This window comes from Populus euphratica, unplaced genomic scaffold (assembly GCF_000495115.2).
Source record: "Populus euphratica unplaced genomic scaffold, PopEup_1.0 scaffold233.1, whole genome shotgun sequence".
Lineage (NCBI taxonomy): Eukaryota > Viridiplantae > Streptophyta > Magnoliopsida > Malpighiales > Salicaceae > Populus > Populus euphratica.
In genome coordinates, this window is record NW_011500116.1 from 284,849 (window position 1) to 310,994 (window position 26,146).

At 34.7% G+C, this 26,146-nt stretch overlaps 1 protein-coding gene across 1 annotated transcript; it reads right to left on the minus strand.

Moving 5' to 3' along the window:
* Nucleotides 1–20,650, minus strand: EMB3012 (embryo defective 3012). Its single transcript, XM_011004840.1, has 36 exons — nt 20,243–20,650; nt 19,893–20,161; nt 19,624–19,790; nt 19,295–19,511; nt 18,308–18,654; nt 17,047–17,226; nt 16,825–16,963; nt 16,582–16,730; nt 14,246–14,357; nt 13,558–14,150; nt 13,311–13,434; nt 12,875–13,155; nt 12,361–12,468; nt 12,144–12,206; nt 10,586–10,777; nt 9,446–9,505; nt 9,294–9,362; nt 8,777–8,923; nt 8,478–8,597; nt 8,240–8,359; nt 7,416–7,571; nt 7,272–7,334; nt 7,075–7,175; nt 5,488–5,893; nt 4,806–4,908; nt 4,604–4,716; nt 4,245–4,316; nt 3,654–3,729; nt 3,348–3,455; nt 3,109–3,250; nt 2,375–2,455; nt 2,076–2,292; nt 1,695–1,761; nt 1,029–1,120; nt 717–777; nt 1–629 (listed from the first exon to the last, which is right to left on the minus strand). The coding sequence occupies exons 1-36, from the start codon at nt 20,419–20,421 to the stop codon at nt 277–279; spliced, it is 5,847 nt and encodes a 1,948-aa protein (XP_011003142.1). The 5' UTR covers nt 20,422–20,650; the 3' UTR covers nt 1–276.
* Between the last annotated feature and the right edge of the window lie 5,496 nt (nt 20,651–26,146).

The following is a 26,146-nucleotide window of genomic DNA, read 5'->3' on the forward strand; positions in this document are numbered from 1 at the left end:
GTAAAAACTTGGAAAATTATTTAGAAAAATACATGTCTGAACTTGACCACATCGTGGATATGAGACCACAATACAGGAACAGAAGACAACGCAATCCACAAATACAACAATCTCACCGAAGCTGTGGATCTAGGCAAAAACATATTCATCATCTAACTTGATCCCATTACCAAAATTGCGATACAATTGCCCAACAGGTAAACAATACCTAACAAATTTTGATTAACAAATTCCCTAATCCGAATCACCAGAACACAGAGAGAGAGAGAGAGGAGTCTAGTAAGTATTCTGTGGATGAGACCTCCTCCTAACATCTCGCTTGTAGTAGGGAGTTTCATCTATTGTCTTCCTTACATAATCTACAAATGGCTGAGGTGTTCGAGGTGACTGCTCAGTCAAGACAGGACTGCCACGAGCAGGTGTCTGTGGTGCTGCACTAGGTGGAGTGGCAGGGGTGGTGGAGGGCACATTTATGCTGGATATCCCAGAGATAAGCAAGGAACAGCCTAGATAAATTACATAAAGGATCACACATCCAGCTAATAGTAGCCCAATGAAGGTTGCAAAGCTAGTTTTTGCCTCCGTTTTTGCATCAGGTTCATAAGTAACGTGTATTTCCATTCTCTGACCTGTATACAGAAAAACAAGATTACATCATCTTAGCAGCTAAAGACACCATCCTCTTTTGTGAGTATTCAAAGGCTATGTAAGCTCACCATTGGCTGGGAGAGTGATGGTGATTCTATCTTCCAATCTTTTGGCTCTCAGCACTTCGACCTGGAGATGTTGAAAGCAGCTAGAATCAACCATTATAATGAACAGTTAAAAAAAAAAATTATACACGCTTATGTGCTCCCCGCGTCATTTGAAATCAGTTCATTCTATTCTTCATGGCTTTGAAACACATCCGAAACTATTCCACAGTTTGGGCACAATCCCTTGGAATCTTGGATGATGCAAAGCCTATTTCATTTGCAACTGTTAAATTCTCACATACTGAGCCAGAAAAAAAAAAAAAAACAGCTCACCTCATATTGTGCACGGCCACCTATCCCAAAATCTTCCTTGTGGACAAGACCAATCTTCATTGAATCCCGATCAAGCCAGTGGATTTCAACATCTACAATGAGAGAACCAATTTCATCTTTGCAATAAATTTTATTGTGTCAGGTGGACAGTTGAGATGTAATTTAGTTATTCACAAAATCTTAACACATCTACCGCAGCACCACTCCTTTTAACGCTCCAAAATCCTATGTAAGCCAGAAAGAAGCAAACCAGATGGCAGTAATCATATAGCTAATAGCTCAGAAAAGATGGTGTGACCATTTAGACTTGGGAAAGTGAGGTTAGAGGTGATGACATCTTTGAATGGTACTGTAACTTGGATTGCGGCCAAACATGTGGCAAGTTTGGTGTAAATATTTTATAATCAAACCACTTATACAGCAAGGCAATTATCAGCATGTGCTTGCATGAACACCTACTATAAAGGAATACCATTGGATTACAAGGTATAGAAAGAGACTACCACCCAACTGAAAGAAGGGTTGATTTTTAGTTCCAAATGAAAGTGATAAGTTGGGTTTGTGAGTAGTGAGATGGCACTCTATCATCAACTTGGACCATAATAAAAGAAAATCCTAATACAGACGAGGCAGAGAGAGAAACAGAGGAAGTAGGCTTTTATTTACCTGTATTTCCCAAGATGGTTATAGTAGTCTTGTTGGAATCTGGTGTCAGGTTCAGTTGCATTGAACTCTGTAATGAAAACATTGACAGCATGTACACATTTTATATATTGTTTTGAAATCATATATATGACCTGATTTTGAGGTTGATTATATTTTATGGAAGAAAAGCTTAGTGAAATCTAGAGAAAGAAAGTCTTGCTATAATAGAAATACAAGTAAATGGAACTTAACAAGAGCTGATGGCCAGACCTAGCACTACTGCAAACACACTCGGTGAAGAGGAAAAAATACATCCATTGTTTCCCAAATAAACAAATTGCAGATTGCTGTCATTCCCTTCAAGTAGCAAAAAATGTTCAACTAAGACATCAGATCAATTACCTTGTCCATTTCTAATATTGAAAACCCTCCAATAAAAATTGCTGATGCAGATCCAGAGACATGGCTGGCTTCTCTGAGTGATACGTTTATAGAAATAGATACATACGGTCTCATGTCCTTCAACCTGGGTACAGAATGCACCAAGTGCTCTGGTGAATATGGGAAGAACAGGCAATAGGAATTCCCAGATTCAAGATCCATCCATGGCTTTGCATACCTTCAGTAAATAGAGTGAGCAAATCAAAAGTTGCAAATATCTGTTTATAAGATGAACATAACAAGAATAGTCAGACACATACCCCACAAAAGGAGGATCAACCTTGCAGTTGTATGATACTCCCTTACCGTTTCCAAGAGTTTCAAGCTTATTGTAAGTATCACTGTTCCAATACAGCACAAATATTAATGCCAATGTACAGTGGACTTAAGCAACCCGATATTTATGTGCAAACCAATTATGGAGGCTAAAAAGCAAAAACAAATGTTATTGTAGCTGCAGATGCAAATTAAATTGATTGGTTTTAATGACCAGAGTATTTTGTTAGGATCCCATTTTCTTTATTCCTGAAAAGAAGCTAGAGCAACAGAATATAACAATAGTTTGATTTAAATAACTTTCTAATAGATTTTATATGATTGCTAACAGTGAAGGTTTGCTAATATCACCCGATCTAAAAAGCATGTTCCAGAATCTAAATTTTGTCATGAACTATGTTCGAACAACAAAATATAATCCAGAAAAAAGTCAAATCAATTACTTCAATCTGTCAGATTTGTATAGGGATCTATGATGGTTCTATTTGGAGTTCGTATTAAAGATGTGACCATCAACTGTGGTTTAAATGCATTAAATTTCACAAAACAACATGCATAGCAAATGCATTATCAAAGATTCAAGATGAGAACTAATTCAAAATATCACATGCTACTAATTCAAAATATTAAAATATCAATTTAAATTCTACAGCAGTCACTTAAAAAAAGAAGAGCAATAATATATCAACTTCAATATAAGATACTCTCGATTACAAACCTTAAGCTCAAAGGGAAGCTATATCCTTTTGCTGGGTAAGGAATGTTTGTTAGGATCTCTTTTGGGGCATGAATAGAAACAATATCTCCTGATAGCACTGTAATTTCTGTTTGCAATTTCATGCTTGGGCATTCAAAAAATACTGTTCATAAACAAGAAGTTCCAATTATGAAAAATCATAGCTATCACATTAGGCAAAACTACAGATTTAACATTATGAAGAGCTATTTCTTCCATACCATGGGTTGAACCTATTCCACATGCTTCAATTTTTCCAGATCGCATGTCTACAGAAACAACTCTTTCATCAGCACTATGCCAGCAGCCAGAAACTTGATCATTAATGCCTACCACAGAAAGAAATCGTTAATTTATCACCAAGAGGAGTAAATGATGAAAAGAAGTCTTGCCCTCAAACACAATGAAGGAAAAAAAAACAGAAGGAAAATCCAGAGAATGGACTGTAGTTTGCCCTCAAACACAACGATAGATACTTGGAAATGCATTTTCAGAAGGAAAATCCAGAGAATGGACTGTAGGCTCACCTATTACACTGAGGTTAAGAGAACTCCCATGTTGAAGGACAGGGTTTTGGGGATATATGTGAGCACCAACTGAAACCTGACAAATGAAAGATTCAGGTGACTCTACTGCAACAGTAAATCTTGAATAGAGTGGTCACCAGAAATGATAATGGTCCGAAGCTGAGCTACCTGCTCCAAGTATTGTACTCACAAAACATTAATTTTTCATCTCCAAATTTGTGGCTGATGACCATTCAGTTGGTCCCATAAGGTCATAAGACACAAAATTAATTATCACCTTTAAGAAGATGCTCCTCTTCACATTAAAAAAAGGGGGGGAAAGAGGGGAAAGTTTTTTTCATTAACATATGGTGCTTCACAGAAGAAAGAAGAAGGAAAATAGACTGATTCTTTTTTCACAGAAGAATATACTGCTTCAGAAAAATCTGTAAAAATAAGCAAGCGCTTAATGCAAATTCTTTCTCTGTTTCCCAATAAAGACAACAATTTTCAATATTTGATGAATGAAAATAGAACAGCCACAGCTAGACAGCAACCAATTACTTATAGAGTGGAGATGGTTCTGGAGTTGACAAGGAGGCCAATAGTTACCAGTATATAGTCAAACTTTTGTGGATTACTGTTCATTGATACTCGCACCAGAGCTCTACCAGTTTGCATTGCCTTCAACCAGAAATTAATACAAGAATTGTCATACATAAGGCACTGGCAGGCAGAAATTTAACAGATGCCAAAAGAACGCACATGAAGAGAAAGAATGGTAATCCTACAAGCTTAGGGAGTATGATGAAGAGCATGAATTAACAATTGACAATCCTACAAGCTTATGGAGTTTGTATGATGAAGAGCATGAATTAACAATTGAAAGCAATACAAGTCCAAGCCATATTTAGCCCTTGCAGATTGTTGATAGTTAACAATTAACATATCTGTTAAGTTCGTCAACAGACCTTCAGATGGATAGTCCCATTGCCATTTCTTGTATGTACAACGGAGACAATTTCATGATAGTTGGTTTCAGCATGATAGGAAATGACGTCATATGCTTCATAAAAGGGATTCCCTGGTGAAGAAAATTTACAAGATAAGAAGTTTATATGTAAAATATAAGTTGTCAGTAAAATGTGAGATGTATAATTTGGTCATCAATACCTGAAGCATCAAAATAGCTTATTGGAAGATCAAGGTTGGCACCAACAGCAAGATAAATTACATGGAAAGGGGGGTCCCTATTCATTATTCTTATTTGAGCCACCTAATGAAAATGCCCAGTATCAACCAGTGTCAGAAACATAGATGCCAAGGTCTTCATATATAAAATGAAAAGTAACTGCAATGCTGAAACAAAGCAATAAAATATGGAAGGATTCACCATTCACATTCCATATTTTGGCAACACAACGGAGTCCCAGCATTTGACAAAAATTGTGAGCAGCATGTTAAAATTCTCAAAGTCACATTGATCACTGTTAGCAGTGCACAAGGATGCATTATAAGAGGTGTTTATTTCTAGTCTGGGTTTCTGTCAAGTACTAAGGAAATATTCAAGACAGCTTGATTCTCTCAGCTGCATTGCTGTGTCATGCAAAGTTGTTAGACAAATCTATTGACTGTTTAGACTGCAAAAAGCTACCACTGTTAGAAAATGATAAGACGATGTTCTCAACCAAGCACCAAAATCATGTTATATGACCTGTTACTTCATAGAGTTGAGCTTAATGGTGAAAATTTAGAATACTAGGTGTGGATAATCAAAATCATATAACATTTAAATAAATAGACGTTCAAAAAGACCAGATTAAAAAAAGTAATGCTGAAGAAGAAAGACTAATACCTCAGCGACCTTGACACAAGATGCAATCTCAGTTCTTCCAGTGGTTCGATCTTTGGCTTGTATGCATGCAAGATTGTTACTCTCAGTTGTTTTTATTCTATCTCCATCTATAGAAATTGCATTTTTTTTCCAAACTTCATTCTTTTCACAACTTAATAACGAATAGATAATTGTTCCTCTACGACTCTGAGCATCTTGCTGACCATGCGATTCCAAAGATGAAGGCAAAAGGCTAGATGTAACATAATGAGGAGGAAGAAGCCATGTCATTGGAACTCCAAGAGCAAGAGGGAGAGGAGGCACAACCAATAGTGATAAAGAAGCATCATATAGCCTCGACTGTGAGAACGAAGTGGAAACGAAATCACAAGAGAATGTAACTGTGATATTTGCCTTGCCTGCAGATCTGGAATGCAGCCATGATTGCTCATGAGACAAATTGGATTACTTGGAAAATGAAAATGCAGACTTATGGCACTTAATGTAGGAAAGATTCAAAGTACTTACAAGAAAACTATATTCACAATTAAAATCAAAATTTTACTATAATTATGCTTTCTAAGGAAGTTTACATTAAATCTTACAGCAAATAAGCACTAGACACTTATGCCTAGGAGTCATAAATCATGCCATGATCCCATGAAAGACCAACTCTCTGTGATAACAGAATAATTTGCAGACTCCTAGAACCTGTACTTAATATCCAGATGCAGTGACAAAAAGTAACTTTGCTTAGGGTCAAATTTCACAATAGATACAATCAAACAGTGACGAACTACTTGGTCTTCTCTAATCCAAAGTAGTGATGTAAAACCAAGTTAATTTGTTATAGCCCAACCTCCAAGAACAATCCTTTGCTGAAGAAGGAAGAAAGATGACCAGAAGCAATCAGAAGGACCTGGTCCATCAATGATACTGCTAAAGCTGCTTATCACAAGGAACCAAGGGCAAAATATTCCAAAACTTGCATCTAGGTCCATCAAGAAATTCAACATGAGGACTAGAGAGAAAAGGAGGCACAATATTTCCTTGAACAAGGGCACACCTAAAATAGTTTACCTCATCTACTAATTATACTTCAAAATTCCCAGTTATCTTTAGGAAGAGATGAATAAAAGAGTCTCAAGAACTGTTTCAAGCCTGGTAATGAAAAGTATAAATCCAAAAGAAAAGGGCCATGTACAGTCAGCGGACATTGACTATACAACATTAGAACGGAAATTTTGGATCCATCCATCGTTGGGCCTGATACACTTTCATCAGATAACAAATCATCAAGAATTAGGTAGATACTTTAATCATCTGATGAAATTTATAAATCTCAGTTGTTGTTTTTTCTTTTGTCCCAAGTAGTAAATTTAATAATCAGGTCAGAGGGAGAGGCCAAGTTCATGGGGAGGATCAAAGATAGACCACAGGGGCAGAAAAGGAAAAAAAATAAGAAGAAAGTTGGGTTTAAATTTAAGACATCTGAGAAAAAAATGAAAAGTCATAAATGCATAACAGAAGAAGCCTTGCTTTTTATAAATGCATAACAGAAGAAGCCTTGCTTTATTAGTTCATGTCAAAATATTTAGGAAAACAAACCTTCCATGTAAGACTTTAATAAAATCAAGTTCCAGCTCATCATCCAATGGGAACCAGTGCTTTTCAACATTTGAGCTTTCTGCCATGTTGAAACTCAATACCTAAATTTAATCAGTAGACAACTAATTACTATCACCAGGCATATGAGAAGAAAAGAAATCTGAAACAGTAATTATGAGAAATATATTCCTCCTAACCTTTTCATCATCTATGGTCCACTTGTAACTTCTGCAGAGCTCATAAAATGAGAATAAATCACCCTAACAATACAAGTGAGCCAGTCATATTCCAAGAACTGATACATAAATTAATAAAGAATACTTTTGACTTTAAAATTTCACCTCAGGAAATGATGGATATATCGGCATCTCACGGCCAACATCAAGCTTATCGCTTTGTGCACTCAACATTGACAAAGAAGGAACTCCAACATAAATGCTACCATTTGCTTGACATACCACAACACCTCCATTCCCAAACACCGAGGAAAGGATTGTCTGTTCACAAAAACAGATGCAAATATGTGAAAGCATATTACATAAAGAATAAGGAGACAACATCTTCCTGACTTGGACTCACATTGGACATGAATCATGTGGCTCAATAGGGACCAGGGGAAATAGAACTATCCAGCCTGATCTTAGTCCATATGAAATTCAAAATGATAAAAATGCATGTAAAAACTATTAATTTCCAAAAGCTCCAACTGAAGTTATGATAGGAAACAAAAATAGGTAACCATACAGGAGCACACTCTAAACTCAACTTCTCAAAGCATACAAGCAGAGTTCATTGTGTTACTCATTGATATCCTCTGGTAGAAAAATAGTCCTCATGAATTCATTTATTTCAGAATGATTACGGGTCCATGCAAAATAGTGAACTGCTTGTCAACTATCAAATGTCCACACATGCACACGTGAATACATAGCATGACAGGGAAATGACAAGAATTCATTCAGGAGAAACCCAGTCAATCAGGATTCATTTTCATGCAGACATTGAAGATCATATATATGACAAATGATATAAATTCTACAACACCGAGGACATAAAATAATAGCCTTGCAAGATACTCAACTCATCCAAGTCTTAATTTAATCCATGTTACATTTCAGAGTCAATACATGAAAATTGCTACAAGAGGTGAGCAGCTGGGTCTTACAGTGTTTCCAGGAGAAATTGCACAAAGTCGTCCTGAAGATTTGTCCACTGTTGCTATTCCATCATCCATTGAAGCATACTGAATATATACGCCAACTGTTGGGCCCCCTTTCATAGCAAGCTAAGCAATAAAAAGTGTTGTAGAATACATGAGAAACATAAACAAGAACAATAAATCAAAACTCAGATAGGACATATTTCAATGCATTTTAGGATAGGCACAAGATTGTGGGTCATACCATGTAACAAGCACCTGGTACCAGGAAAATATCATCTGGATGAATTCTCAGTGGTGCATATACTTCTATCTTTATTGATTGACTCAATATTTCATGTCCAGATTGCTGTCTAACACTAACCTGATTCCAAGATTTACCCATAAACTTGCATAGTCTGAAACTTTGAATCAATAAACATGACAAAATAACAAAGGGAAAAAAGAGTGTGTGTGTCTGTGTTCTCTGACAACAAAACACAAAGAAAAATTAATAAACATGCATTTGAATATAAAAGGCACGACATCAAACCAGGAACTCACATAAAGTGTTGTGAATCCAAGATCTTTGGCATTGATCGTAAAGTTTGGAGCATTAACATATCCACCGGCATCACTAGGCATACCATTCTTCTCAACAAGTTCAACTATAGGATCCTCGATGTGCACATGAATTTTCATGTACGCATACTGCACCAAATGCTCACAAACATCAAGATTTTGAGGATTAAAACAATTACCACACAAGTGTAACTTGGCATATGCTAGTGTTTGCAGGGCCAGACAAACACAGACTGTCCTTTTCTACACAGAATTTTACAATTGAGTAAATAACATAATACAAAATGGAGGATAAGAGAGCATGAGATGTCCCGCTAAGAAACAAAAAGATCAAACAGGAGAGATGAACTAGGTTACGAAAATTTGTAAAGCAGTCTATCTTTCCAAATGCATGGCCACGCAAATATCAAATACATTTACAACTAGGTCCAGTTAAAGCAGGGGCCAGAACTGGAATACTACTAGCACCCCAAATAGCATTAATCAGATCAATCCAAACCTGATTAGAGTCAAAAGAATTCCCATCCTTAATCCCCGCCATTAAATGTATGGGCTGTGACTGTCCTTCCTGAAATTATTAAGATAAGAAATGAATATTACAACAATACTTGTGTGTGTGTTTGTGAGTCAACCAGACACCATAAAACGCACCATGAGACTTATTTGTTCTCCTGATACTATTTTAATCCAGTCCACATCAGCCACTTGAACCTGCAATACTTCCATGAAACACTCCATGAGTGAAATAGAAAATAAAATACAAGAATAAAGGCAATATTATTATCACATGTATTTAGCTGAAGGAGAAAAGAAGTGAAAGCAACTGAGAGTTTAAAGTCCAAGGGATAATAGCACAGTACAAACAAGATATTAGTTAAATTGATGTGCTGATATGGAGCATGTATGACTAAGGGGCACAAAAAATTCCTCAGGGAACAACAATTAATGTTTTCTGAATGATGTAGAAATTAGATTCATATATGCATTACTATCCTTGCATATAAAAAATAGATCCGCTGTTCAAAAAACCTATTTTGGAAATAGGGAAGTTAGTCTTATTAAACTGATTATATGCATCTGTGCATCACCATCCTTGCATTTATGTTAGTATTTAACAACTAACATGTATTGGCAGACATTTTGCAATAGCAACACTTCATAAAGTAAACAGTTACCATTGAAAACGACTGTTGCATTACATCAAAATAACATCTAGATCTAGGCATTTAATCTTATTTAATTGGTGAAAAATAAAAATCGAAGAGAATAACAATGCCATGATAGAGCATGAAGTATGCTTTGAAGAAAAGAATGCACATTCCAGGGGAGAGGATGGATTGATTGATTTTGCTTTGTAGCATAAGAAAATCTCATTTTTTTTGTAAGGAAAGGTGGAATTTCTTAGCACTTTGCTTAATTTGATGACAGTAGCAATTTCTCAAGTTTCACCAGTATGCTTGAGGAAAATTTCTCTTTCCACCAGAGCCTCTTTTTCTCTAACAACTTCTGTGATTTGTCTATTGTATGTTTGGCAATGCATTTCCAAAGTGATCTTGGGTTGAAATATCATCAAATTGATGCTTTTTGTTGGTTTGATATGGATAATTCAAACCCATTTTAAAGCACCTGTCTTGGCAAAAACACTACAAATGCACCCCAAACACACCATTTACATAGTCAACTAGCTTTCTGTATCTTTAGAAAATAAAAATTTAATCAATGTCAGTGGCAATTTTGTAAAACTGAGAAATTTTACTTGAATATAGTAAGATAATAGATGAAACAAATTACCACAGCAGAAGCTGAAGTAGGAGGAATAAGCCCAATATCAGATATTGACACAAGTGCAGTCCCCAACATTTTAGGAAGGAGCCTCAACTGAAAGCATTGTAAGCCTGGTGGGGGCTGAGCAACTTCTACCACTTGAGAATCATTCACAACAGCTTCCCATAAACAGCTCCCTCCAGCAATTGAAAGATTTACCTAAATAGAAAAAATGCGTGTGTAAGATGTGGAAGCCTGAAATTAATGATTAAGGGATCATATAGCAGCAGCAGCAGCTAAGACTCAAATCCAAACTAGTTGAAGCATGCAATTTTTGTGCCATCTGGCTCGATCATAAACTAAATCCACCTCAATATGGAACAATACTTAAGTAACATTCTATGCCTTAAGCATTTGGAACCAAATCAATGAGACTGAAATTTGAACATGCCTATCAAAAGCAATAGTTGATGGTACAAATCTAAAATTCCACAAGTAGTATGGACCAAATCAATGAGAGTGAAGTTTGAACATACCTATTAAATGCAGTAGTTGATGGTACAAATCAAAAATTGCACAAGTAGTGTGGACTCACAAAAGGACATTAAACATCATTTATCCTATCCAAAACAACAGTTATCATAAATAGCAAAAAAGAATTTCAAAGAAAATGACTGGAGCAGCACATCAAAGGAGTTTTTTGGACAAGAAGCCCTTCGCATTTAGCAAGATCATATTTAATCACAAATGTGCTTTCAATACGACAAACACAATCCACATAAAAGAAAACGATACAGATAACATTGCTGAGAGAAAAATATTATCTCCCATAATCTGATGAAAAATCAACTCGGTAGGCAGAAATTGGGTTTTTAATCAGGGGTGACTCTCTCTTGAAGCTTTTCCAACCATTGTTGCAGATATATGTTAATCAATATGTCAACTTTCATTATGAGAGTTCACTTTTGAATTGTCCTTGATACACAAAATTTGATGTCAAAATGCACAGGTGCAGCTTGACACATGCAACATGAGGCAAGGAAAAAATTGAAAATGTTTAGTTGGAAAGGAGCATTGAGCATCTATATTGCACAGGAAGATAACTCTTCCTTTCTCCTTTGTTGACTCAGAAAAGTTACAAAAACATCAATCAGCGAGGTTGTGAACTTCTTCATTTCACAAGAAACAAACTACCAAGTGTTCTTTGTATGTGATTCAATTTCTCAAGCCATCATTCTCTCTCAGTTTGCAATTAACTAAACACCAATCCTGTCATATAAAAGTATCAATAATTCGTTTATTTGAGTGACAGTTTTTTATTAGCATGACAAGAATGTAACCTGCAAACAAACAATAAAGTTGTCTGTTGTCTGCTGATGTAAAACTAGCAAAACAAGCAATAAAATGATAAAGATGCCCTGCATGTGCAAAACATGATGACTTCCTCCCTTGGAAGAAGTAGAAATTTCATGAAGTCACACACGAGTCATTAAATGTCATTAAATAAGCTCAAAAGAAACTAGTAGTGCATATTTATTAAAAAAAGCAGGTGACACGCAATTATTAGTATGGCACTGGAATCTACCTTAGCATTGGGATTGAAATACAACAAGTTGAACTCTGGATTCACTCTCAAAGAAGAAACAAGCTGCATATTTGTACAAATTTAGACAAGTCAAACTTAAGACAGCAATAATTGATCAATATGAACAGAAGGTATAGAAAAAACACATGGCAGCATAACATGAACCCAACTTAATAAACTATCATCTGAAATTCGATGTAAAATAACACGAGCATACCTGCAACTTTACAGCATCTGTAAGAACATTCTCTAGACTTCGCAACTGAGCCAGATAATGACTACCGAGGGCATCATCAAGACCAATAACAGTGGCACGAACAATACACTGAAAACAAATATTCAACACCTCAGATTAAAATTTTCATAAATAAAAAGGGAACATTGATATTGAATTTTCATTATTTTAGGAGGATGTGTAATTCACATATTTACAGAACTGGCAAATATTGGGAATACTTGCTCCTTATGAAACTTACCAGACTATTTGCCTTTCATGCATGTATGAGCATGTGAATATTGAGTGTATGTGGGGTGTTGGGGGTGTGCATGTGCATATTTGTTCATGAAGATACCTTTGAAAAATTCTTATTCAGCAATAGAGTTTCTTTCTTAAATAAAAAAATTCCTTAAATAAATCTCAGAACAATTTAAGAAAAGCAAGGAGGCATATAGAATGTGAGACAAATACATGAAATACAAAAAAAAAAAAAAAAAGCAAGTTCTGGCAGTACTTGTCCTGATTCATTTTGCAAGACTAAGAACCTCTCCCAGCTGGATTTCAATCTCTGCGACTCATAAGCATCAGCCCACCAATATGCCAGTCCTTCACAGCTGCTCAACTCCCACCTCAGAGAAAGAGAAGATGAGTTTGCAAAAGCTTCTCCAGAAACACCTATGCCAACTGCAGCCACCCTAATGGTTTGCCCATTTGCCACAGTAACAGGGGTGGTGCGGATTTGTCCTGTGCTACGGTCAGCAAGAGATGCGAGCCTTATGGCATCATGTCTGTTAACTGAACAACAACAACCAAGCCTCAATACCAAACTAGATGGGGATGTATGTTAACTGAAGAGTGCCACAAATTCAGCCAATTGCATGCAAGGTAAGTCAAAATAAAATTATAATTTATTGTCATTCATGTCTGGGATGAAAAATTTAAATATTCACCAGGTTCATCAACGATAAGTGCAATTGAAGATGGAAAGCTGCATGTAAGAGACAAAGCAACTTCTGCTATTGCAGGCAGAGAGTGGTCATCTCCAACCAAATTCCCGCGTTTGAAAACCAAATCCTGAGTCATATCAAACAGACAGATAAATGTTATGACTTTTGTAGTAAATAGAGCACAATACAAATGCTTTCGACAGAAAGAACTACAATAGTCTATAGCTCCAAAACACAATATATAACTTACAAATATCCCCAGAGTTTGGCATGAAACTCTGTACATACTCTGATAGCTGCCAGAAATCTGACGTACATGAATTCCATCTTTACTGGAAGCATGCTTGTCACCTGATATTTCCACAGTTTCAAGATAGTCAACATCTTTGTCCCATGGTGCTGGTCCACCAAGAAGCATGATATCTAAACTTGTTCCAGGGACAAGATACAAGCTCTTCAAAGGCTCCAGGTGATTGCTTGCTTCAACATGACCCAAATCAAGCCAATACCCACCAAATTGGCTTCCATCTACTACCTGATGCACTGTAAGTGGTGGATATGCTGCAATACGTGATGATGCCTTCAAAATAATGGATCCATGAAACGATTGATCCAAGTGATGTTCTTTCGACAATGTTGCCTGCAGCATGGTCTGCCCAGGACCGGAAGCATATATATAGGCCCATGAACATGGTGGACCATAAACTGATTCATGGAGGTGAAAAGCCCCCAGTTTATCTGCAATAAGTGCCTCCTCTGTTGCATTGGCAATGACGAAAGACTCACTTCCAACTTTCCATTTTACGAATAGATGAAAAGCATCACATCTATAATAATAGGAACCTGCAAAAATGAAATTGAGTTGAACAAAAGAACATGAAAGTGAAAACATTTATAACCAAAAGCACATTACTGATGATTTTGAGAAAGGGCTTCACCATCTGATGCTTTCATTGTTACGGCAGCTGGAAGATGTGATCTTACAACAGTCTCTACAGGGAAGTTTTGAAGCATAATCATAGATGATGGCACAGAAACTTCAATGACCACCTTTTACAAGAAAAGGATACATTAGTTCATATAGATGAAATTAATCAAGGGAGCACAAGGAAGCAATCCAGATAACAAGATTTCCTGCTTGAACATTGTTCATCAAAATCCTGCATATCCAGATATTGCTGCATTATTACTGACTTGAAGAGATTGACTAGAGTTTCCATATTGACATGGTCATGACAAGAAAGAGACAGGTTTCAAACAAACACGCAGGTTTTGAGGCTTTGAGAAAGAAATATATAATCTTTAATCCATGTGCCTTTGCGCCTCTTAAACAGGACAAGATCAATAAATAAAACAAATAAATTAAATTCAAAAGCAGAAGAAAGAAAGAAAAAATGTTGGGAATTCGCTATGAGTACACCTCCAGCCGCATTAATGATAATATGCAGGTGCCGATGGCCCATGCCAAAGCACCCAAAATAAAATACAAACAAGTGAGAGGAGAGCAGAGGACAGACACTGTATACTGCATCACATATTGAAAATAGAGTTCAAGGCACAGCATTGTACTGATAATAGGAGCAATTCAATGTATATTACAAAAAAAAAAACCTAATTAGATATTGCAAGGCTTCAACTTCACACTATACTTTGAGCAACTAGGAATAAATTGTTGGATGTGCATGTTAGCTAAGGTAATTCTTGTACATGTACTTCCACGATTAAAATAGTTCACCACCACAGTTAGCAGATGCACATGGACAAACTCCTCCATTGGAGTTTGTTGAACCATCCTATCTGTTTGCCACTGAAATGACAGGTTGACTTGTTTTGCCATCCAAGCAGCACAAAGCAAGCATGATGGCACTCACTTAAAAGATTTGCAAGAAAAAAAATTAGAACTCTGACATGACTGCTTCTATACAAAAATTATAAGAGAAAGCACTTCCTCATATTTTTATTTAGCTTATGATTTGGGGTAATCTTTCAAATAGGTCTCATTTTATTTGATAATAAAATAAGAACCAAATTGATTCCTTTATGTTGCAACTGGAAACACTAGGCTTCCATCAGACTTAATACCATCATGATTCAGCTCCAATTCTACCCTAATCCACTTTTTATAAGTTTGATGCTAGTGGTGTCATAGTGTATTTGTGCAGAAGTGCTGAAGCAAGGAAAGCTCATCTTTTGGTGAGCAGCTTGAGCTGTTTGCCTAATCGAAACCTACCTTCTTTCTTAGAGATTCTAGTATGTGGGGCAAAACTGCTAGATTTCCACAAAGCTAAGATGACAGAGAAAGGGCTAAAATTTGAAGGTGGTGCCTAACAGCTTGACTTGCCAAAACTTCTCATTGGAATTTCTATAAAGTGCAAGTGGTAACAAACATGGTCTTGAATGTAACATTAGATGCCAGTTACAAAGCAAAAAATGTGACTACTCCTAGCTACGAGGCCTTCAATGTTGTGCCAAGTGATAGGTGTGCAGCTCAGGGACAGGATGCAAATGAAGGGTGGTGCATTTTCTATAATTCTCTCCTCTGAGGCAATGAGAAAAAGTCAAGTTAAGGGTATGTTACTTCTTTTCTATTTCTCTTTACATTGTTGCTATTGTGGCTCAGATTTGCTTCTTCCCTCGTCACTGGGATTCCATTTTTCATCTCTTTCTTAGCTGTTCACTTTCCCTTTACCGTGAGAATTTCATTTCTTTTTATTTGTTGCCTATTGATATTTTTCCCAAAGGTTCAAATTTTACATGGATAAGAAATTGAGAGTATTTTTTGTGATAGTCTTTTAAAAAGGTTCCATTTTATTAAGCCAGTAGATGAAGGAGAAGGGTCTGAAATATGACACAAGTCAGCCACATTAATATGCTATTTTTTTTGCTGGGTCTTACCATTATTGCCTAGTATTGTTGGTAGGGTAAAATGGGTAACTTGTCATGTCAATGCAAATATAAACATTAAGGTATCAGCCTTTGGTGGAGGGGTTTACTATGTGTGCCTTTGTTCTGGACATTGTTGGATGGAAGGACTACATAAATCATGTACACACAAATATAACACTAACAAAAAGAGAAATGCTGGAGCTACACTAGGATTGGAAAAGAACAAGGGCATAACATATCATGTACCCTGTGGAAGTGCAAGGAAACTCTAAATCCGCTATCTTTAAAAGCAAAACTCATAACGAAGATTATAAAAATTAAAAACACTGCTTAAGATTTGTGCCCCTCAAGTATATGCCTTAATAAATGAGGGCTATGATATTATTACCTCGTCATGATTAGAAGAATCAAAAATGGACACTACTCTGACAGTTGCTTTACCAGGCTTTTTTGCCTGAAGTACCCCAAATGGAGATATTGACACAGTAGACGTGTCTGAAGAAATCCATTTATAATCACTGGATGTTTTTGCACAGCCTACATAAAATAACAGCTTTCATTTACCCTCAAGATATTTGGAAGCAAAGTAAACACCTTGATAACTGAGACTGAAAGATAGAAAGTGATTAACCTCCTGTTGCCTTTAGCTCCACCTCCTGGTAAATAGTAGGAGTCCAGGGAAGAAGAATAGTCTGATGTGTACCACTTGCTCCATCCAAACTGAACTTCACTTGATCACATACCATAATTTCTTGCGCAGCACTAAGAACCTATACAAGAGAGCAGAGCTAGATATAAACAGCAGCTCAGTAAAGGCTACAGAACCACACAAAAGAGTACTATAAAGCCTCACCTTTTTTCTCTCCCAGAGCCCACTAAAATAAGTTAAAGAAGCTGTTAGTTTTCCTTGACCAAGGGAAATTGCTCTCAGAATTCTGGAATTTCGCAAGCCATATTTGACCACAATATCCTCTGATAACATGAAAATTGTCCAGTATTCAGACTGCTCATGGTGCAACTTAAGGTCATCACTCTGTAAAAGCAGCAAACTTCTCAGGGATGACAATCAAGAAAACAAGGAGAAAGTGCCAGCAGAACATTTGGCCCGCAAAAAAGATATGCCCAAGAACAAAGAAGTCTGAAGAGACAACCACCAGCAAAATTTCAAGCACAACTAGAAAACTCAAGAATTAACAGGAAAGTGGAAATACAAGAGAATAAGATAAATTCACATGAATTCAAAATCTGGTAAGCATAGAGAGTGAGTAAAAAAAGAACATGAGTTTCAAAAAACATTTTGACATTCTTTTTAGAAGAGTTACTCTAGCATTATGACACTTCTTGTAATTCCAGAAAATACAAGATAAAAGGTTTAAAGGAAGTTATTCTTCTATCACATTAAAAGCAGTTATTTAGGCAGACTTTTAAGGGAGAAATAATCAGCTAAAATACACAGCATGCACTTATATAATTGATGATACTCACCGCCTTAACATTTCAGTATCACATTGCGCTTGCAACAATAACGAAGAGGTAACAGCTGTGAACAATCCTACGAAATTGCTTTTCCATATGAACAATGAATTATTCAACTTCTTCCAAGATACTATCAAAACTTAAAATTGGAAAGAAATGGCGTGAAGAATTCACATAAGTTACTGCATATTCTGAGGCCAAAACAAACCAAAATCCATGCTTTGTGGATGCCACCTGGCCTCTAGATAAAGGTCCATCCAAGTAGTGCCAAGGTCCTGGGTTCAAAACATCATCCTTTTTTTTTTTCTTTAAGTACTTTATGAATACAGTTTCAGCCTGAGATCTATCTTTAGCAGCGACTTGGGCTGTTCATTCATACAACTATAAGTTCATATCCAGAATAAGTCCAAAAACCAACCATGATACACAGCCACAATATGGTTCATTTTCTTTTGGGGCAGAGCTGAGGGGAATTGGTTAAGGGAGGCGAGAGGACTCCACCAGTCACGTACCACAGCCAGCCATATTGACCAAAGAGAAAACAACCATGAAAAGAATTCCAACAAGTTACAAGTATGAATCACTACATACACCATAACTGATTTAATTTTAAGATCCCAGACAAATTTAGGATTTACCTCTGTAATATAGATTTCTTGCGCATCAGGTCCCCCCAAGAAAACCTTCATTTGAATAATATATTGACGACCAGAAACAACAAACCAACGTGCCAAGGATGGAATGGCTTTCAATCCATCAACAGGATCACCAGAAACAGGCAAGGGCATTATATATAAGCACAAAGTGTCAGGTAGAACCACATTAAGTGATGAAACTTGCATATGGCCAGCAACTCTGGTATCTTCGACAATGACAGATGTTACCCCTAAGCTCAGTGCCTGAGCAAAGCCTGACAAGTGGTCCACTTCAGCAACCGAAGAGTTCAAAACAGACCACCTATGATGTGGAGATGGAAGAGCAACCACTGCAAAATGCCAACAGATATTGAAGTTACATAATTAAGAGTAAAGCTGATAGTGCAACCAGATGCACATAGCCCATGCAACTCTTAAAGAGGCCAACACAGTTCATGGAAGACAACCAACATACCGCATGCCAAGATGCCATTTCTATGCACATAAAACTCAAGAATTGAACAATAGATATCTTGCTCTGACTTGAAACCCAGGAAATGATTTCCAACTGAAACTAGCCTTCAACAAAACTAGTTTGCACTATTCATCCTCAATATTATTCACCCACGTGCAACTTTCAAGCACTATACAAACAATCATCTAATAAAAAACTTGAATCAGTTTTGGAGATCAAGGCAAGAACATCATCCAGTTTACAACCTAAGTGGCAAGATCTGGTAATCTGAACCGAATAAATTTGATCCATTACTCAAAAGAAGATGCCAAATCCTTAATTGTCCTGTTTCTGATGCAATCTTATATTCAGTTTTAAGCTATAGCAATCATAGAATCAGAAGTGAATACTGGCAAAGAAATTAAGAATTACATATTATATGGCCATAATTCTCTCAGGCAGGGTCATCAAACTTGACAATGAACCAAACAAAAATTTTGCTGCCAAGTGCAAAAGGAAGGATTCAAGAAAGAAACCTTGCAGAATATTCCCACGAATAACTTTAAGCGTATATCGAAAGGCAGCACCAATGAGGACCAAAACAGGTGAGGGAGGTTCAAGTGACATGGCTTCTGCCACAGTTAGAACAATCTTATCAGCCAAGTGCTTAAATTGTGGCTCAAGCAAATGCACCGAAACATTCTCATGGCCAATTTCAACTCCTTTCACAACATACAAATCCGAGAATACACCCTGCACAATGAATCATCGAATACAACACTGAGTAACAAAGATTAGACCATGCATTATAATTCTCAATCATTTAACTCATTTTACTATGGTACGCAGCAAACAGTAGACATACACTATCTTCAAGTTCTATTTGGATGTTCAAATCACCACATAAACCACCACAATCACTGAGCGGAGAATCCCTGAGAGGAACATGGACAAGGTGGTGCGGCAATCCATCCGTTTCAGGCATCAGCTGCCACATGAATTGTAATCCAGCTAATGACGAAAACACATTATCTGCAACCAACAGAAAACCAAGAAGCAACAAACATGGGAGAATAAAGATCAATCACTACCAACTATCATCATCACAGTAATAATATACCGGGGCGAAGGTACCTTCACGATCGAAGGCGCGAGCTCGGAGAGTAGCAAGACCATCTAAATCAAGTTTTATAGAATTGTGAAATATCTGGATTCTGGAAATATTGTCAATAAAGACCTTGCAGCGAATCACAATGCCAGTGTGTACATCAGCAGCATAAATAGCTGTCTCCTTCCGACCGGTAAAGGGAGCAATTGATATCAACCGTGCACTGGTTGAACAGTGGCTGTAGCTTAAATTATACTCAGGTATAACTGACAGAATATCGTGATGATCCCATGACCTGTCAAGATTTACACAATCAAAACAACTTAGAATAAAATCACTAAAAATAATATGTGTGTGTGTGTGAGGTAGTAATTACCATTTAAAGCAGCCATCACTTCCTTGGAGGCGATACTCGACGGGACGCGTCATTTTAGGAGGCAACAGAATATTGACATCGGTGACGTGAGGTCCGGGGCTCAAATGTGACGTCGTTTTGCCGACGACCATGAGAGTAGTGAAAGCTACCAAAAACGCAGCAAAACGCAGCACCTTCATCCTTCGATTACTGGTCGAGTCAAAGCATGGTGGAGGTGTTTTTTTCCTTAGAAAGCAATTGCTGAGCAGAAAAGAAAAGGGAAATGAGTTCAGTTCGAGCTAAAGCTGAAAATGGAAGGAAAAACCCTAGAAAGCAGGGTTTTAGCAAACTCTTCAGGAGAGAAAGGGAGAGGGAGAGTACTCAGACTAGTTAAGTTGGAGTGAGGTTCGTGGTGCCCCGAAAACATTTGCCATGTACCCATGAGTTTTACTGTTTTAATTAATTAACTATCCCTTTAAACACAAAAAATGTGGGGTATTTGTGGTAATTAAAACAAATATTGAAAAGAAATTAATCAAGGATTTAAATTTTTAATAAAAAAATAATTGGAGGGAAGATATTTCTTTTTGTCAGCGGCATGGGTTTTTTAATTAAAACTTAAAGCAACTAAGATAAAGAATTTAATAATTTAAATTAAGGAGAAAAAAATGTATTCCACTAGTCAGATCTTTCATTCCTTATCCATTAATTCTTTTTGACGAAATGTATTTTTTATTAGAAATATAATTTCTTAAATGAAAAATTATCTTTTTGATTTGAAGTTCAAGAAAAATGCGAGACTGTGATGAAAACAGGGTTTGAATTTTGAAGCATGAAGGTGATGTTCTGTTCTTTCATCCTCCCGCTTTCATTTTCTCTGAGTTGATATAATTATTTGTGAGCAACGGGGAACAAGAGATTCAATGTGTGGGATTTTGGGTGGATAATTATGCTGTGAAATACTTCGGCGGAACTGTATTGAGAGTTAAAAAGAAACTCTAGATTCTAGAACCACGTAGGAAAAACATAACGGATGTACACAGTATTTCTTTTCTATTTTGTATCTCTCTACAAAAATAATGGCCAGCTGTGAGGTATTAGTCTTTCTACAGGGTCACAACCATTCTGTTCTTTTAAAAAACATAATTTTTTTTTTAATATGAATCTTTGAGCTTTAAATTTAATGACCTTTTGAGTTTTTAGTGAAAATGATTTGAATTTGTAATCATTAAAAAGTAAATTTAATACTTGAATAGTTAGAAAAAAATTATTTTTCTTTTTGTTTTATTTTTTTATAATTGATTGTTTTTCTTGATTTCATCTTTTAACAATTTTATTAGTTAGGAATTGAGTTTTATATTTTTTTCATATATAAAATTTTAAGTCTAATGAATCAAGACATATGTTTAAAAAATTGACATGGATTAACATTTTTTTGGCATATTTTCTGTTTTAATTTTATTATCTAATATTAATTTTTTTAATAATATCTTTGTGATTTTTTTTAATTTATTTTTTATCAGGTCATTCCAATCTCATAATTTTAACTACAAGTTCTGTAAGTTAATATGAAAGGTTAGCTCACCATTTATTACCCATGTGTCATTTCTATTACGTTACCTCAAGTTGACCGAGCCAGGTTTTTTTTCCTTATTTATCTAATTTTGTACTTCCAAAGGTTTATTTTTTTCAAGTTATTGTTATTAAAATAATTGCATGTTCATTATTGTTACCTATTAATTTATAGTCTAATTAAAATAAAATCAATTTATTAAACTCGATCGAGGCTATAACCTGAGTTGTTTATTTTTGTTATTTTTTAAAAACATGTTTGCGGCATCTAGACTATCATAGCTTTTTTTTTTTATTCTAGTATTGACACCTTCTATTAATATGTCTTTTTTAAAATAATTTTTTGATTTATGTTTCAATGAATATCCCACCTCTATTATTTTTTATTTTGCTTGTATAGCATTTTTTAATAGATGTTTTCTCTATTTTTTTACATGTATTTAATTTCTGAATATATTATTCTTATTCATCTAAAGGTTTTTTTATATATTTTGCATAGATGAACTTTATTTTAAAAAAAAATTATTTATTTATTTATTATGTTATATTTATAACATGTGTAGCTTTGCATAATAATTTTCCCTTTTATTTTATTAAATCAATTTCATGTTTTTGTTTTTATTATTATTTGATTGAATAAAAAAAATATTTTAATAAATAAATTGACAAACACAATAAAGAAAATAGTATATCTTGTAAAACCAAATATCTTGATCCAAATCTATCTTTTGATTTTTTCAATTTTATTCTTAGTTTTTGACAATGATTTTTTTATTTATTTTGCACATATGATTGTTTATTTATTTAATTAGATGTGTATATAAATTTTTTAATTTAGATTTAAATTTTTTTACGTAGTAAAACACACTAAAAAAGCATACATATTCAATTTTTATACTAAAAATATATATAATTAATAACAAAGTCGAATAACTAATAAAAACTAAGGAGCGTGACATAAAAATGGAAAGTTACATTAATATATAAAATAGAGATAATGCATTTAAAGAGTCAATATTACTATTACAACTACAGAGAGACTAAAATTGCTTGGAGTTTCACCGTCGATACCAACATAGAATTAGTGTGGATTGTAATAATGCCACTATTTTTGTTCTTTTACAATTTTGTTCTTTTCAAGTTGGATTGATTTAAGTTCGGACTTCTTCTTTTTTTTTTTTGATTTATGTGAGGTGTCCGGGCCAGCTTACACGCACCACGACTAATCCCCACGGCTCACTGAACATCCTGCAAGCCCAGTGAGCAGGTAAGGCATCGCGGGGGTGACAGGCGTGCATGGTGAGATTCGAACCCAAGTGCGGAGGAAGGGGACAAACCTCTCCCACCGCTAGGCCAGAACCTCACTTGCATTAAGTTCGGACTTCTTGATTTGCTACCATTAGCTTTATATGAGATTCTTGTGGTGTCAAGGAATGAATTCAGTGATTGGTTGATGCTCGCTTTAGCAAAATTAAATCAAATTTAATTGATTTTGAACAATTTAAGCTCTGGGAGTGAATTTAAAACTAAAATAAGTGTTAAAGAACTGAGTTGAATGAAAAAAAAAGAAGAAGAAGAAGAAGAAGAAAAGCGGACAATGCATATAACAAATGCACTAACATGTGAGGAGAGGGTCGCTGTAATTAGATGAGGCATGCGGCGACCAAAGATCAATAAATATGACATTTTTTGGTATCATTTAATTTATTTTATGCAAAGTTATTTTTTTTTTTTTGGAAAATGAATTCCAGAGAAAGTAAATTCCTGGAAAGTGAACTCCAAAAAAGTATTTTTCGATGTTTGGTAGTGTTATGGAAAATCAACTGGAAAACACTTTCCAGTGTTTGTTTATATTATGGAAAATTAACCGAAAAATAATTTATTAATGAATTAATTTTTTTAAAGTTTATCTAATATATGATTTTTGGTATCATTTAATTTATTTTATGCAAAGTTATTTTTTTTTTTTTGGAAAATGAATTCCAGAGAAAGTAAATTCCTGGAAAGTGAACTCCAAAAAAGTATTTTTCGATGTTTGGTAGTGTTATGGAAAATCAACTGGAAAACACTTTCCAGTGTTTGTTTATATTATGGAAAATTAACCGAAAAATAATTTATTAATGAATTAATTTTTTTTAAATTTTATCTAATATATGTATATATATATATATATATATAATATTTAATATAAAAATTTAATCATTTACAATAAAAGAATGAAATCTAAAAAGTATAATGATGAATTTTTTTATTATATCCTATGTTCATACATAGCTTATTTTATAAAATATAACTATATATATCATATTGTATTATAAAGAAATAAGCTTGAGAAATATTTTTTAAGTAAAACCTATTAATATATTTTTTTCAATTTTAAAAGCTTAAAATAAGTTTTTTTTTTCATATGAAGAAAGCCAAATTAGTTTATGGTAAGAGTTATATATTTGGGATTTTTTTTTTGTATGAAGAATTTTTTAAAAGATAAATACATATAAAAATATTTTGACGGATTTTTTGGATAAATATTTTTGTTTACGGGTAAAGGCAATAATCTCTTTAATATCCCTTTAATTTATATTAAATAAGCATCAAGAAATAAATATAAATATCTAACATCAAACATAGTCATGCATAAATATTAAGTTTCGATGTCATATACATATATATTAGTTTAAAATACAAACATAAACATGCTAGACCAAATTAAACAAGTAAACTTACTTGTCAAATATCAAACATAGTCTGAACCCAAATTAAAAACATAGTCAAACCATCTTAGCTAGCAGGCCTATAGTAGTGTTGGTTCACAAAATTTTGAACCCAAAATCTTTCTCAAATTAGCATTTTTTGCCATAAATGCTTTTGCCAACATTTTATTTTGGACCAAATGATCAAATGCATCCCCAAGAGTGATCTTATCAAAGCCCTCAATTTTCATCACTTCCGTATACAGTGTGTTAACATCAAGTTGATTTTTGTTGAGGCTTTAAATTGCAAATGCTACATCTCCAATCTGTTTAAACAACTTTTCAATACCATCATCTTCATACATGCGATTTCTCTTCCTATGTTGCCTTTTTTGTATACTAGAGAAAGATGTTTCTTGTCCCTTAGAAGTTTCTTCATATTCACCTTCATTTTCAATCGAAATTGATTGCTCTTCAGTATTCTCTTCCAAGTTGACATCAGCATATGATTTGGCATAATTTTCGGTTGTCATATCTTTTACAACAACAATTGTCATTGCCTCATACATATCAAGTTTTTTGTTGAGATACTTGTCATGATTGGGATGTGCCTGTTCATAAAGTTTAGAATATGCATTTTTTAGTTCGTTGTATAACATTTTAGAAACAAAAGTAAATATAAAAATTACAAAGAGTATAATATTTATCATACCTTTACTTCTTCATCATATACATCTTTCGACACTGTAATCATCTTCAAACAATCATCCCAGCCAAAGCCACTTTTATTTTTAAGTTTGGTTATTATTTCCCATTCTTTTTTCACACTCTTAAGATGATTGTCCACATGCTTAGGCTCGCATTGCACGTTGAACTTTTGACTAATTTCTATAGCTACCTTAACAAAAGATTATGCTTTAAAGGTGGAAGAAGGTTTGCTTCCTTTAAGTGCCTCCTCAGCTAATATCTCAAGTAACATGTGTGACATAGGCTTAGACCATGTGAAGTGTTTGCCCTTGCATTTTTCATTTTGCGTGGAACTCATTTCTATAAAAAAGAAATTGCAAATTTATACAAAAAAATCATGTAATATATAGATTTAATAAATTTCATATAAAAACTACAATTAATATTTAAAAGAGAATATATAAAATACATAAGAACTTATAATAAAGTCAGCATCTACTCCAAATACATAACAAGGATAATACAAAGACACAATAAAAACAAACACATATAATTAACACTCAATTACTAGTTTCTTTGAGTGTTATAATCATTCCTCATGGTTGATGCAATCATTTCTCTTTTTGTTATCCACTCTCTATTCTATTCTCTTTCCTCCCGTTGACTTAAGTTGATTGTTCGTCTAATTGGTTCACTTCCTCAACATATTTCTTCCATAAGAAAGTCATAAGGATCAACTCTCATTATGTGGTTATGAATAACATAACATGCAAGCACAACATCTACTTGTGTTTCATAAGACCAAAAAGATTTTCCATCAATTGATCTAAAATGACTCTTCAAAATACCAAACTCTCGCTCAATAGCGGTTCTCAATGACGAGTGTCAAAGATTAAATAGCTCCTTTTCATTTTTTGGTGAACATTTTGTAAACTCATTCAAGTGATATTGAACTCCATGAAAAGGAGAAATGATT

Coding starts and splice junctions, on each gene's coding strand:
- EMB3012 (XM_011004840.1), bottom strand. CDS start 20,421: ATGAAGGTGCTGCGTTTTGCTGCGTTTTTGGTAGCTTTCACTACTCTC. Junction 14,151..14,245: donor AACAATGAAAGCATCAGATG/GTGAAGCCCTTT, acceptor TCATTTTTGCAG/GTTCCTATTATTATAGATGT. Junction 12,469..12,874: donor TGCAAAATGAATCAGGACAA/GTACTGCCAGAA, acceptor ATTTGTTTTCAG/TGTATTGTTCGTGCCACTGT.